The sequence below is a fragment of the Amphiprion ocellaris genome, chromosome 13 (genome assembly GCF_022539595.1).
Source record: "Amphiprion ocellaris isolate individual 3 ecotype Okinawa chromosome 13, ASM2253959v1, whole genome shotgun sequence".
NCBI lineage: Eukaryota > Metazoa > Chordata > Actinopteri > Pomacentridae > Amphiprion > Amphiprion ocellaris.
This window is the reverse complement of record NC_072778.1, coordinates 20839430-20854392: the sequence shown is the minus strand read 5'-3', so window position 1 is coordinate 20854392 and position 14963 is coordinate 20839430. Positions and strand designations below refer to the sequence as shown.

Genomic DNA, 14963 nt, shown 5'->3' with positions numbered 1-14963 from the left:
AAGATTGTAGGTAAAGGTTCCTGCAAAGTCATTCCACATTTTCACAACAGGGGTCAGATCTGACCTTTTTTGTCTTGATGTGATAACCACCTGTAAATCCCTGTAAAATTCAGGGAGCAATGCAAAGAGAAACTTATAATTATGTTCAGGTTGACGCATGTTCAAAAATGAGTAAATGTCTATAATGATTCAAAATCACTCTTCACATTTTCAGTTTGTTTAGTAATTCAAATGCATAGCTTTTATTAGTCTGTACTTAATATCTTGTATTTTGCCACCTGTGATACACTCAAAAAGCTCTAAATTAGGTATTGAGGCTGCTGCATATTCTAAACACAAAACATTAACAGAATGCATTATGCTGTGAATGTATATTCATGGATTTATAAATTATTCCAGCCCTATACTTGGCACTATGAAAAAAATAGATCCAAAGGTTCAGGTTTTGCTTGTTAAGATCAGATTTATTTACAGATGTAAGTGGGAGACCATCTCCCTTGTGCAATTATTTAATGGAATTCAACAACTTTGAAATAAAACAGCAGAGGTTCTTCGACACAAACAAATCCAAACTTGAAAATGACCACTTCAATGCTTTGTATTCTTATAGCTTCTTGAACCAACACTATGGCCCTATATAAAAATGTGCTAAACTCAACAAACTGTACTATGCAGTATTTAGAATATACATTGTTGGTTTAAAGCAGGACAATATGAAAATACTTGAGTTCAAATAATAATAAAAAAAAAAATAATTCACTTCAGGTTCGCAGTCATACTCGATCATAAAGAAAATAAGATGCTCTTTCACGTAATAAAAAAAAAAAAAAGCTAAACTTAGATGGCAAGGATGCCAAACACAAGCACGCTGAAAGTTTAGGCACAAAATCAGTCATACACAGTCTACTCTGCATGCTGACAGAGCCAAGCACTACACAACTACAAACTTGTGAGCTTATTTAAAATAAAATTTAAAACACAACAAATGAGGCAGGCATGTGAGTATTCAGAATTGAAATAACTGGTCAGTTTGAGAGGCAATGCTAAAGACATCAACTTCTGAAAAGGACTGATAATCTCATGCCATCACTGACAATGGAACAAGGACAGAAAGGCGTTGCAAGTCAATGCACCCATTATGTGACAGGACAACATTAATACAAAGCAGTACCATCTTTAGGGGTGACAAATGAATTTACTTCATTTGTTCTTTATTTGGACCAATGAGTTGGAAGACACAGGAAGGTGATGGTGTGGAGTTATAGAGGACAGCAATCGATCTGAAGAAGTCCACTGGGGGGAGTAGCAGTGCAGTGATGTCTCTGAGGCTGGTGAGCTAATACTGTAGGTAGTCCTCATTCCTCTCAGCCTCAGTGAATTTGCAAGGAGACAGAGGGGACAGAGGAAGACAGGAAAGGGAAGGAGCAACCAGATGGTTGGAAACTACTGAGGATGTGGCACAAAGGACCAACAACCACACAGCTGGTCTGATGTCAGAAGCCCGAAGGTGTTAAAACATTCATGTCCCGAGGTTTAAGTTTGTGTGGCCGCGGAGGTACCCGCTTGGCTTCTATGCCTGAGATATCAATCTTGGGGGGCATGAAGCTGGAAGGGTCCTCCACCTTGAGGTTCACCTGGGTGCTAGTGCCATCCATGGTAGAGGACTTCTGCAGGCCAAAGTAGGACTGCAGAGAGAAGCCTGCAGGAGAAAGATGTGGCAGATGTCATTCATGACCTAAATTACAGTGGCATAGAGAGCACCTATAGTATTATTATTGAAAAGTGAAATGCGAGCACTTTCTAAGAATTTGCTGCCACAGGTTTACAAGTGGTGGTTCAAGACACTATGACAGACGTCATAGTCGTCAAATTGAAAACCACTCCCAACCACAGAGTTTGAAGTAGTTTATCTAATGTCAGTCCTTGTGTTAATATGTATTAGTTGATACAAATGATAACAGGATCTAATTTCCTGTCTTAATTGTTGGGAGGTGGGTCAACATTTTTTTTCAAATTGGATTACAGAATTGGTTTTAAAGAAGCGCCACCCTCTCACTTAAAAATCTACACTGATTTCAAAAGTGATTCAATTGTCTAAGAGGGTTCTTCTGTGGCAGTGAAACCCGCATTACTGTAATCAAAGAAAAAACAAAAAATGCAGGGGCTTCATCTCAATTTGTGCTAAAAATACTGCAGTCATGATGCAGATTCAGGACTGGGTAAAAGTCTCTCACCTGTGCTGGTTTCAGAGCCAGGATCTGTGGGGGACTTCTGTACCACAGATCGAGTTCCAAAGAAGCTCCACCTCTCTCCTCCTCCTCCCTCATTTCCTCCCATGTCTGTGCTGGGACTGGGACAGTTGAGCTCTGGGGCAGCAAGGAAAGGTGCAGGACTCAGCTGGAACCAGTTCCTGTATTTCCAACAAGGAAGACCAAGAGATGAACATACAATCAAGCATGACAATATATGCCATATGGCACTTGCATTCTAAGTAGGGAAATAAAATGCATTACTATTAGGGGTTTTATTTCTGCCAATTTCAAACTAAAATTCTGAATCGTGCTTAGATCAAATGACAACATGAGCTTCACATTTCAGCTGCATGAAACCTACCTGCGACTGAGAGCCGGTGATGAGTGGGGACTAACACAGGGGGTGACGCTGGGGGTAACACAGGGGGTGACAGAGGGGGTGACAGCAGGGGTGCCACTTGGGGTGGATTGTGCAGATCTTGTAAGCCTGTCCTCCTTGAAGTCCCCACTTGGCATTCTCAACTTCTGCACAGACAGAAAAAACAACCAATAAAACAAACAATAAGGCAATGTCCTTCATTAGTCTATAATCACCTGTAATTTGTAAAGTGATTTAAAAATAAGCTTTAATTTTCACAGTTGGTTGGTTGGTTAATTTTCAACATATGTATCCAAGTGACAAAACCGTTACTGTGACACTTCTTTTGCCATGTCCATGTTTGATTAAGTGCATGTTTGTGACGCATGTAATGATTAGTCAGAGACACAGCACTGATCCTATTTAAACAGTGAACATCCCTAAATACACAATGCAAAAGGTCAGCAGTGTTTTACTCGACCTGCAGATCAAAAATAAAATAATAAAGTGTGATACAGACCGTCAGAATACGTGACCATGTTGTGTGGGTGTGTAAATAGAAAAAAAGTCAAGAGACAAAATAGAATGCTCTGTGACAAAATAACGATGACTTAAGAATGAACCACATAACCAGCAACTATAGACTGTCAATGTGCAAAAGCCAATTTTTACACTAAAAAACAAATACATTTTAAACAATACTTGCCTTGAGATTTAGGTTTAATTCAGTAATAATCTCTGGAATAAAACATTTAATGTTTAATTTCCATTCAGTGCAAGCATATTCCCATCCACATGCTGAAGGTCCTTCTAAACTGTATATGACATCCTGCTGGCCGTGGTACAAATGAATGACAAAAACTGTTTTCATGTGCTTTAATCCCTTGTGTAATATTTAGGTCAATATCCTGCCTGATTTCATCACTCCTCAAATCCTACCAGCACATTCAAAAACACTATTTAAAAACATCCTGGGGCTGAAGCTGCTTTTGTGTAATTTATCGTGCTGGAGAGCTGATATGGAAACTGAAAACAGCCAGGTTAAAAAAAAAAAAAAAAAAGCAGTACAGTGAATGTGATCTTCATATATTTTTTGGGGGAAAAAAACAATTACATGTTATTTCACACACGTTATAAAACAATTTCTTCTGACACGTAGCATAATTGTCAATAAGTCAGGCAAAAGTGGAATTTGTGTGGAATATGTTTTCAAAAAACTACATTCCAAGGGACAAGTGCAACAAACGCTAGCCAAAGTCTAGCTGTACCATTTACTAACGTTATCATTAAGCTACATGAGAGGCACAGACTGGGGCTAGGGTTAGATAAGCACAAGAACAACAACCCCCGACCGCCATAAGAGCTGTCTCTGAGGAATGTATTTCTCTAGAGCTCCCATCTTCATGAAACAAACAATACCGTTAAATGCTGCCTAGCTGATAATTAGCTGGTGTATTGCTAACGGTCGTTGGACAGCCACATAACAGCTAACTGACGAAACTGAACCTACCAAGCTACACGCTAAGCTATCGGTACGTAGCCAGTAAACAAGAGTCTCTTTGCCTTTGACTCAATCACTAGCTTCACCTTAGTTTGCCTAAAGCTGGCCTGGGATTATAATCGCCAGTTAACGTCACGAATAAATCATTTTGTTTACTCGGGTTAGCTGGAATGCCAGTTTTGCTAGCTAGCTTACAATGTTGCTTTGCTAACGGCCTACTTTAGGCCGCAATGCACAAACGCCAGGAACGAAACACAATAAACTCTAGACACACCTTTTTATGATAAGTTTTCTTTGACGTTTCAGTCCGACGGATTCCTGCATTTCGTCCATAATTTGCTGTTTCAGTGTTGATTATTTGACGAAAAGATCGACAGTCCCTTCTGTACACACAGCAGTCGGCCTGCCTTTGTAAGGAGTTCCGTGATTGGTCGGTTTCAGAAAATAAGCGTGCTCGTTTCATGTGAGGGCGTTGCTTGGCAACAGCACTGATAGCAGAGTGATATTACGTAATTTGTTTACCGAGATGTTCCATGTTTAGCCTGCTGTCACTGCAACAGACTATAACAATATAGTATTATCACTCACATTTCTCACAACATTTGCACAAAACGTTGCTCTATAGTTTGGAATATTATCCTCACAATGTGTTTGTGTTGTTCTTTGTGCAGCATTACAATATTTTGGAACAGGTCAATTGATGGCAGGTGAGCCAAAACAGACAGATCCATACAGAAAAGAAAACACAACCTTTGTTCATACACACACAAGCACACACATGTGTACACACGCACACAAACAGGACTATGTGAATGTGCACTATTTGGAAAAATGTGCTAATCATTGTATAAAGGTCAATCCCAATACATAATTCTTATAATCAGTTACCATTTCACACTTTTTTTCTATTTGTGCAAGTTACATTTTGCTGCCAACACATTATTCCTGATTTCGTTGTTCGAAACACTTAAGTGACCTTGAAAATATGTATTTTTCAAAACTGGTGTGTGACAATGCAACATTTTCTAATTAAATTTCCCTGATCAGTTAGAAACACATCAGTTGTATCTTGCTAAAGGGTTACTGATGGTAGAATGAACTTAAACAGTCTTGCCTCTCTTGTTTTGCTATGACATTTGATCCAAAACAGACTTCTGTCAATTCACACCTATGATCTTCCATTTAAGTTGTGCTGCCCTCTAAACACACCCGTTGGACATTTAGTGAGAAAAGATATTTCATTAGTTTATTAACTTATTAATGGTGGACAGAGACAAAACTTTCCACTGTTCCTTGCCATATCGAGGCTTATACCCTCACAGTTATTCATACTTACTGGCAGCGTGCCATCACCCCGTCGGTGGAAGCGAGTATCCTCTGCAGAGAGGCCTTTGTGAGGAGAATATCCAGCATCTGTCAGCCCTGCCTGGTGCTCAAACTTCTGGATGTTCTCTTGGGTTTGCTCTGAGTGAAGATGGGCAAACAGTGCAGTCAGTGTTTAGCTCCTTCATAGTGCCACAGATACCAATAAAACTAATAAATGTTAGTTAATTAAGACAATATAGGTACATGATTCTGCATATATGCATAAGTCTGTGACATGTAGTGACAAAGTGTCTCGATATTCATCAAAATGAGAATAAAAGTTGATTCATTAAGTTACTCAGCTGGTTTTGCTGACTTACTGATCATTAGCGAGCTCATTAAAGAGGTGGCTTTGGCTTTCACCACAGGCACTGGGGACTTGGCTGGCGACGGTACCTCAAAAGTATGTGGCTTCCCACCACTCTCACTTTCCTGTTCACACAAGTTAATACTGTTAGAATTAACAAACCAGTTACATCACAGTCGGATGAGGAAATCAAAAGTGTCCAGGTATGCAGCCAACCCTCAAGAACGAGTTTCTCATGAGCCAATACAGAGAACGTTTTGTTCATTTAACCAGTTTAAAACAATGTGGCTGAGGAAGTAACAGTAAACAGGGAATACCTCTGAAGTGTTCCTGAACTTATGCTGTGGGATGACTGGGTCTTTCCATAAGATGTTGACAGTCAAGTCTGGAGGTGGTGAATGCATGGGGGCGTCCATGTGCTCATCGTAGCTGATGTTGCGTCGGGTCATTGCAATGGGAGACGAAAAAGCACCGAAGAGTCCGGATGAAGTGCCAGACTCAAGGGCTGTAGAATGGGAGTAAAGAAGACATGTTACAGCAGCGTTGAATACACCATACCAGAGATAATTTGGCAAGTATAAAATACTACATTACCTGGAATGTCTCCCTGTCTTGAGGCCATTTTGACAACAGATTAAAGGGATTGACCACCACAGACTCTGACAGTGTGGAGATTCTCCCTTCACTCAGCTTGACGTTAAACCTGAGCACTTCATCACATGACATCACACAGACATCATTAGGCTGCTAGAAAGGCCTGTTCCTAATGAGGAAAAGTATGCAATGCAACATCACAGGGGTGCAAATCCTTTCACTGTAGGCTTGGAGAAGAAAGTAGGCTAACAAATGTACTGTATGCATGTTTTTGTTGCCCTAATCATGGTTAAGTCAGAGACTAAACACATCAGAGGTGTGTTTGCTGTGCATGGTGCAGTGTGTCCTGTTCCTGACATGCTCCAAATAGAACCACAGGGTCTGGTTACAGCGCTGTCATTAATAATAGTTTATGTCAGCGTCACTCTCACAAAAGATTTATGTAACTGTAAATCTAAGCAGCTCTTTTATTCACAGGGAAATGAAACTTCTAATGTCTGACAAAATGGGTCCTGTTCTGCACTTAGTTCCCTATTACATAAAGTACAGGGACAGTGATCAGTCATCTTGTATTATGGTGAATATATTATCAGTGTTTCTTATCATTCTTATCTGAGCTCACTTTCCATTGCCCCCTGTTCTTCAGTAAACAAATGAAGATCTGCAAAATAAATCTCTTTTTAGCAGAATTCAGGTTTTGCAGATTTAGATGGGAGGTATTCTGGAGGCTGGTCTGCTAGTTTCCAGACAGACATCACGTTTTTGTTCACGTCAGCACTGTTGGAAGCCCCTGCCAGATACAGTGACTTGCAAAAAAACAAAAGGAACCCAAGTCACGCCATGGACGTATGTGTGGGAATAAAAACTGTAGACTCTTTAGAATAAAAACTCATGTCAAAAAAGCGATTTCAGTTGCTGTATGTCCCAGGAGACCACACCTTTAAGTGTTGAATCGAGTGGCTAAACCATTTTTTTCAAAGCTGAGATAATCCACGGTTCCTTCATGTATTATGTTATAATTACACCCTGCGCTTTTTAAAATTTTTTTTTTTTTTTTTTTTTTGCTTGTTTGAATTATATTCAGGCATTTGCAGCGTTAACATGAATTAACTATGTCCAAACACTCACCTGCCAGCTAGATTTCCTCTCCTGCCGGCTGGAATTACGCCACAGCTGCAGAGGTTTTGTCACCGTCGCACCGTTTTGCCAGACTTACCGAGCGAATACTGTATCTTTGCGTACCGGTGAGTTCTTCCATGACTTTTGGACGTACAAAACAAACAGAGACAGACTGACAGACACACGGCATCGCTGAACCCACCTCCTGCAGCCCAGCCTCGGAAGTGATCACTGAAACTTAAAGCCCTGCACAATGTTTGGGAAGTGTGTGGTGCTGCATAGCAATGCTGAGGCTGTTCTTACCATTGTGGTGGATATATGTGACTGTTGTTAAAAAATATATATATATATAAATAGCAAACCTGAGATGGGCACAGAGTAGATTTAGGAGTGAATATGTGTATAATATAAATAAATAAATGCTAGATGAATATGTATAAACCAAAAGACTTTGGTTTATGCTTTGTTTTTTGTTTTTATTTTTGGTTCATGTTAGAATTAAGTTTTGGTGTAAAGTATCAAAAGTTAAGATCTGCATGCATCAGCTCTCCATTATTTTTGTTCCACAAGCAAAGTTCGACTAATGTTTCCAGCAGGATGTTTTCTTTCAGTTCCCAGAGTATTCTTCTTAAAGGCAGGACAACTAAAAAATCTTCTATGTTGCATTGACACCATTCTTGATTTGTTTTCATTGTGGAAACATCATGGGGGCTGCACAGTGACTCGGTGGTTAGCACTGATGCCTTGCAGCTAGAAAATCCTCGGTTCACGTTCTGGCCTGGGATCTTTATGCATGGTGTTTGCATGTTCTCCCTGTGCATGCGTGGGTTCCCCGGCTTCCTCCTACAGTCCAAAAACATGCTGTGGTTAATTGGTGATTCTAAATTGTCCATAGGTGTGATTGATTGTATTTCTGTGCAGTCCTGTGATAGACTGTCCCCTGCCTTCGCCCTACATCAGCTGGGATAGACTCCAGCCCCTGTGACCCTAATGAAGATTAACCCTCATGTGGTGTTCATATTTTTGTTACTCAGCCGGTGTTCACGGGTCTGGTGGAACCATTGCATTTTGGGGTTTTCAATTCAATACAATCAAATAATTTTATGTTAAAATACACAACAGATATTTTCCTCATTCCAATTACAAGCAATATAAACAACATAAATGGTAAATATTTGCTCTTTACCTTTGTTAGATCACATTTATGAATTAAAGTGCTACTCGTTTTTTGTTTGTTTCATTGATAAAATGTAATTAAAAAAAGAAAATCAATTCTAATCACGGTAAGAGTAGAAAAAGTAAACACATTTACAAATGAAGGAAGGTTTTTCATAACTACTGACTTTTGTTTTTTTGAACTTCATTAGGAATTTAACCCATTCAGGTCAATTTATGTAACATAAGCTGGACACATACAGTAACCATGTCAGTCAAGACAACAAATCAGCCTCATTGAACACATTGTCTTTTCATGCCAGCCTATACAACACATGAGGGGCAGAGTTATACTGTGTGTGTGCTGCATATGTACTTCTTGTACTTGATGCAAGTAGCATCACAGGCAGCCCAGCTCTTTATACCATATTTTGCAGGTTTAGATGGTATATACTGTCTGAAGGGGGAAGCGGCCCCAGTACGACATCAGCTGCTCATCATAGTGACATTAGGGTTGCAAAACAGTGGGAGGCGGTGCACCCACTTGTCCCACACTGTCCTGATGACAGCTAGCTTGTCTCTGCTGTCAAACTGGTCTGTCGTCTTGGTTATCAAACCGGAAGATCCTGGAAATTATGTGGAAGTTTTCCAGAGACATTGTTGCACGGAAAAGTTCTCTGCCAGTTTCTGCATCCCACAGGGATTCTGTGGATTCCTCTTTAGACCTGAGAACTCCAGCAAGGATAAGAACCCCAAAATAAGCATGTAAATGGGTTTGGTCCATCTCCTTCCACCTCTCTCCAAAAACATGTCTTCCTTCTGAATTAGTGCAATCCAGAGTAATTTTCTGGATGGAATCTGTGAAGAAAAGCTCAAAAGAAGACTTGATATCCTCCACATGAGTAACTGCCATGCGTGTTGTCCCTGGTTGCATCTTTGTCACCTTGGCAGCCCTGCGGCGTGGCTCATTTCTTGGGCAAGAAGACGATTCAGTTTCACCATTTACTGACATCCATATTTCTTCATTTGCTAGCTGCTGATGGGCTTGTTCTGGTCCTGGGACTGGCTGGTCCTGGACAGGCTGCTGAGGTCCTGTGGCTCGTCTTTGCTGTGGAGCTAGCTGGTGCTCAATCTCATTCTCTTCTTCAAAGTCACTGTCAGACCCTGACTTTTCAGAAATGTGATCCTCAGATTCTGAAATCTCTTCCTCTATGCCGTTATCAAATGTTTCCCTCCATTCCAAAATCAGTTGCAAGGCCCTCTGAGCAGACAACCTTTTGGCCATCTTGATCAGTTGTAATAAAGAACCACACTGGCAAAGCTATATTTATTGTGTCCAGCCCCCAATTTGCAGCTGGGATAGAGTATGAGAAAATAAAGTTCTGTTCCCACAAGAGAGAGGGTGTTGGTGCTTGAATTTTGCAACAATACTCCAACCTTGTGCAGAACGGCAGGATGGACAATTCCAATATTGACACACACACACACACACACACACACACACACACACACACACACACACACACACACACACACACACACACACACACAGGAGGCCCAGAAAGGAGGAGGACAGAGTGAAGGTACACAAGACCTAAAATTTCCACACTTTCATTGGCCGCGGGTCCAGTAGACCCGAACATCCTCTATGTAATTTAAATGTGTAGCGGGGGTGTACGGTGTGCGGTCATTGAAAATGAGTTGTGATATACACTATATTGCCAAAAGTATTCGCTCACCTGCCTTGACTCGCATATGAATGTAAGTGACATCCCATTCCTAATCCATAGGGTTCAATATGACGTCAGTCCACCCTTTGCAGCTATAACAGCTTCAACTCTTCTGGGAAGGCTGTCCACAAGGTTCAGGAGTGTGTTTATGGGAATTTTTGACCATTCTTCCAGAAGCACATTTGTGAGGTCACACACTGATGTTGGACCAGAAGGCCTGGCTCTCAGTCTCCGCTCTAATTCATCCCAAAGGTGTTCTATCGGGTTGAGGTCAGGACTCTGTGCAGGCCAGTCAAGTTCATCCACACCAGACTCTGTCATCCATGTCTTTATGGACCTTGCTTTGTGCACTGGTGCACAGTCATGTTGGAAGAGGAAGGACCAGCTCCAAACTGTTCCCACAAAGTTGGGAGCATGGAATTGTCCAAAATGTCTTGGTATGCTGAAGCCTTCAGAGTTCCTTTCACTGGAACTAAGGGGCCAAGCCCAGCTCCTGAAAAACAACCCCACACCATAATCCCCCCTCCACCAAACTTTACACTTGACACAATGCAGTCCGACAAGTATTGTTCTCCTGGCAACCGCCAAACCCAGACTGGTCCATCAAATTGCCAGATGGAGAAGCATGATTCGTCACTCCAGAGAACGTGTCTCCACTGCTCTAGAGTCCAGTGGCAGCGTGCTTTACACCACTGCATCTGACGCTTTGCATTGCACTTGGTGATGTATGGCTTGGATGCAGCTGCTCGGCCATGGAAACCCATTCCATGAAGCTCTCTGCTGAAGCACTGTTCTTGAGCTAATCTGAAGGCCACATGAAGTTTGAAGGTCTGTAGCGATTGACTGCAGAAAGTTGGCCACCTCTTGGCACTATGCACCTCAGCATCCGCTGACCCCGCTCCGTCAGTTTACGTGGCCTACCACTTCGTGGCTGAGTTGCTGTCATTCCCACACACTTCCACTTTCTTATAATACAGCTAACAGTTGACTGTGGAATATTTAGGAGCGAGGAAATGTCACGACTTGATTTATTGCACAGGTGGCATCCTATCACAGTTCCATGCTGGAATTCACTGAGCTCCTGAGAGCGACCCATTCTTTCACAAATGTTTGTAAAAGCAGTCTGCATGCCTAGGTGCTTGATTTTATACACCTGTGGCCATGGAAGTGATTGGAACACCTGATTCTGATTATTTGGATGGGTGAGCGAATACTTTTGGCAATATAGTGTATGTTCTTCACAGGAAATGAGCCAAGGCCAATGAATCTGAGTTGGAAATAAAAAATTATCGTAAAACTTTTCTTTGATACAAAAATGAAAACGGGTCCCACAGACCCGAACACCATACAAGGGTTAAGCGTTGTATCGATAATCGATGGATGAATGGATGTTCTAAAATGTTCTATATCAAAACACTTGCCCATCTCAGGCCTTGATAAGATCTTATCAGATTGTCTGTGTTCCTGACAGCAACCTCTGAACGTTGATATGAACTTTATTAACTTAACTTTATTTTTTATTTATTTATGTTTTGGAACTATACTGGAAATGAAAATATTACTTAAACATTGATGCATTGAACATCATCTTTGAACAATATAGTAGAACTTACAGGTAATGTTATCACTTTAAAAACAAAGTAAAACTTGGAGTTAATGGAGGTAATTTTATCCAATGTTGCGGGAACGTTCCCTGTCAGCTGAGAGGCCTGCATTGGTGTCTTGTGAGGACCTGTTTTAGACTCTATTGAGGTCATTTCTATATATGGGAACATTTCGGTTTGGTCGGCCTGTTTAAAGGTTATGATTTGGTGTGAAGGTTGACGTTAGAATGAGGTTTAGGCTGCAGCTGGGTTACATATGTAGTTGTGATGGTTTAGGTTAAGGTCAGGGGTCAGGTAATGCAATATATCAATATATCAATATTAATTCTAGTGTGTGTGTGTGTGTGTGTGTGTGTGTGTGAGAGAGAGAGAGAGAGAGAGGGAGAGAGAGGGGTGGGTGTGTGTGTGTGGGCGTAGAGGATACCAACCTATGAGACTCACCACAGCTGAGCCGCCCTTGTCACAGTTGAGCGTCAGCACATGGTGCTGGCCGGTTATTGACCCTGTTATCCCAGACTGCTCTGGTAGCTTTTTGGTGTCAGCTGTGTCTCGAAGATGACACAGAATGTAACTGAATGTAACGCCTGCACATATTTAATGCTCAGCATTCTGAGAATGCATGAGCCCTCTGGCCACATGAAGTGTCACACCACACTTCTTGCATTAGCAGCCCTGATCCACCAGGTAGCAGTATCGATACACTAGTAGGACACAAACTGCATCTAGCTTGGAACAGAAAACACAAACTCAGTGCTCTCATCATGACTTTCTTTTATTTTTCTTCTTGTCATAAAAAAATTAAAGGTACCAAAAATTCTGAAAAATCTACAACACATACATCTATATACAAAAGCATATCAGAAAAACAGAACACAAAGAATAGAGATATGCTGTAAGTGCACATCAGTATAAATAGAAGATAAATACACAAAAAGTTTCAATCATTTTACATCTATATTTGTTGAAGGTGCTTTTGTTGAGAAGGTCAGAGATCGAATGAGGTTCTTGCTCGGGCCGTAAGTTAAAACAGAGTCAGTTAGTTGCGAGCTGTGCTGGTGCTGCCTGCAGTGTAAGTCAGATCAGATGGTGAGACTGTAGAGGATTTCTGCTTCTTGCTGGAAATTAGAGTAAAACAAGCGCTCATTAGACACATTACAACAGAATCCAAAATTCATCATTATTCAGTAGTTTATGTCTATCTACAATGATTCATTCAAACATAAATATTGGCAATTTGGTGGTCAGTGTATTGAAGGTGATGCTTCTTTTAGTGTAATAATACTCACATGATGTTGTCCATGAGTTTCTTCAGTGCCCTCAACTGGGGGTTCAGGCAATAGCGAAAGCCGTTGTTCTGGGTGACACTGCAGAAATGGAAAACAGAGACAAGTTCAATTAAACAGAACAGATGCATATACATAGAGGCAGTGATTTTCAGAGATTATGTGATTAAAAAGGCATATCAGTGTTTAAAATGCTACATTAATTTAGCTGTTAGTAACACTAACTTCAAGAAATTTTGCTCTGTCCTTTAATTCATTATGAATGTCGTGTTTTATTTGAGCATGGAGTCCAAATATCAAGTGAATATATCAACATCAAATTTCTAAAATAACGTCACATTTCTTACTTATGGAAACTCATAACTTACACAATCTCGACTTTGGTACAGAAGACGGTCGCTTGGTAGATCTGGACATCCTTAATCGCAGCCCTCGAAATGATGGCATTCTTGACACGCTGACAGAGACACTGCTGTCCTTTCTCATTGACTGTAAATAAGACAAAGAGATTAATCCTTTGAGCAATTCAAGCTCAAATTAATAAAAATCTCACATTATCTGTGAGTCCCAAATAAAAAATGTGGTTTCAAAAAACTTACATTGGGCTTCAGAGATGCAGAACATGACAGCGATGAGCAGAAACACCTTCATGATGCCAGACATTGTTGGTTTCCTCTTTGGTCAAGATGACACTGGTGCTTAAAAAGTGTGGTCAAGATGATGGCAGCCAGAGAGGTTAGCAAGAGCTGAGGAGGGTTTGCTGACAGGAGAACTGTGAGGTGGAGAGGTTGAGGGCTGCCTTAAATACTGTCCTTGGCCACATACCTCCTCTTTCAGTTCATCAAGGGAATTTTTCTACATTGGAAAGTGAAACTTAATAAACCACAAGACTAAAACTCCCACTCATTCCACTCTCCATGAGCTCTGGTTACAGCACTACTAATATGACTGTGACTTACATTCTAAAAGTACATTAAAAATGTGCATGTGAAAAAAGAAATAAAGCTGTGTAACCTATCAGAACTGTAAAACTGCATGTACACATACAATTTTAGCACACTGTTTGTGTAAATAGTCAACCCAAATATGAAAAAATGTTTTTATTCCTTTTGAGCATTTTATTATTTTGGATTCATAAAGAACAAACATACAAACAAATGGATCCTATCAGAATGTGAAATATCCATGTTAAATGATAGTATTTGGGTCCCTTGTGTTTTTGTTTCCCATTGATATGTATTTGCAATATGAGTAAAATCAAGTGACACGGTTATATAAACAAATTTCACCCAAGGGAGACAATAAAGACACCTTAGTTACATAGTACGTTTAAAACAATAGCCATTGCACCAAAGTGCTTATCAGTTTAAGGGAAAAAAAAAGACAAAAAAAAATCACTATGATTTTCATTATTAAGTAACTATTCAAATCTAAATATTGAGGTTTTGACCCTAAAGTTTTTTATGGTGAAATTACTGAGGTAATTTACATATTCAGCATTGAAGCCTTACAAAAATGATAGAAAATACTACTTTTACCATCTGTAATACATATTTAATCTGAGATTTTACAGTAGCATTAATTATGGAGAATAAGGTAACTAAGATAATAATTTAGGTCAGACCCTACAGTATCATAAATTACAGACCTTAAACTAAATAATATAAAAATCAAGTTTAACACCTTAAAGTATTA

At 40.3% G+C, this 14963-nt stretch overlaps 2 protein-coding genes across 3 annotated transcripts; both read right to left on the bottom strand.

Annotated features, from left to right (window-relative positions):
• Positions 1–443: 443 nt before the first annotated feature.
• On the bottom strand, positions 444–7712 carry LOC111569512 (putative monooxygenase p33MONOX). Of its 2 annotated transcripts, none has more exons than XM_023271676.3 (8): positions 7506–7712; positions 6378–6546; positions 6101–6288; positions 5797–5908; positions 5448–5575; positions 2614–2777; positions 2235–2410; positions 444–1699 (listed from the first exon to the last, which is right to left on the bottom strand). In XM_023271676.3, exons 2-8 carry the CDS (start codon positions 6403–6405, stop codon positions 1494–1496), a joined length of 1002 nt encoding a protein of 333 aa, XP_023127444.2. In that variant the 5' UTR covers positions 6406–6546; positions 7506–7712; the 3' UTR covers positions 444–1493. The 2 variants fall into 2 exon arrangements, with proteins under 2 accessions (XP_023127444.2, XP_023127443.2); XM_023271675.3 differs by having other exon boundaries at positions 6378–6493.
• A 5027-nt stretch (positions 7713–12739) lies between these two features.
• LOC111569545 (C-X-C motif chemokine 3-like) lies at positions 12740–14051 on the bottom strand. The gene is made up of 4 exons (XM_023271722.3): positions 13868–14051; positions 13637–13757; positions 13272–13349; positions 12740–13100 (listed from the first exon to the last, which is right to left on the bottom strand). Exons 1-4 carry the CDS (start codon positions 13929–13931, stop codon positions 13022–13024), a joined length of 342 nt encoding a protein of 113 aa, XP_023127490.1. The 5' UTR covers positions 13932–14051; the 3' UTR covers positions 12740–13021.
• Positions 14052–14963: the final 912 nt, after the last annotated feature.

Bases quoted from the DNA above. Each gene is read 5' to 3' on its own strand.
- LOC111569512 (XM_023271676.3), bottom strand. From the start codon at position 6,405: ATGGCCTCAAGACAGGGAGACATTCCAG. The intron at 6,289-6,377 runs GTAATGTAGTAT...CCCATTCTACAG, and splicing joins AAGACAGGGAGACATTCCAG to CCCTTGAGTCTGGCACTTCA. The intron at 1,700-2,234 runs GTGAGAGACTTT...TTTCTCCTGCAG, and splicing joins TGGCTCTGAAACCAGCACAG to GCTTCTCTCTGCAGTCCTAC.
- LOC111569545 (XM_023271722.3), bottom strand. From the start codon at position 13,931: ATGTCTGGCATCATGAAGGTGTTTCTGCTCATCGCTGTCATGTTCTGC. The intron at 13,758-13,867 runs GTAAGTTTTTTG...TCTTATTTACAG, and splicing joins CTGCATCTCTGAAGCCCAAT to TCAATGAGAAAGGACAGCAG. The intron at 13,350-13,636 runs GTAAGTTATGAG...CCATTTCTGCAG, and splicing joins TGTACCAAAGTCGAGATTGT to TGTCACCCAGAACAACGGCT.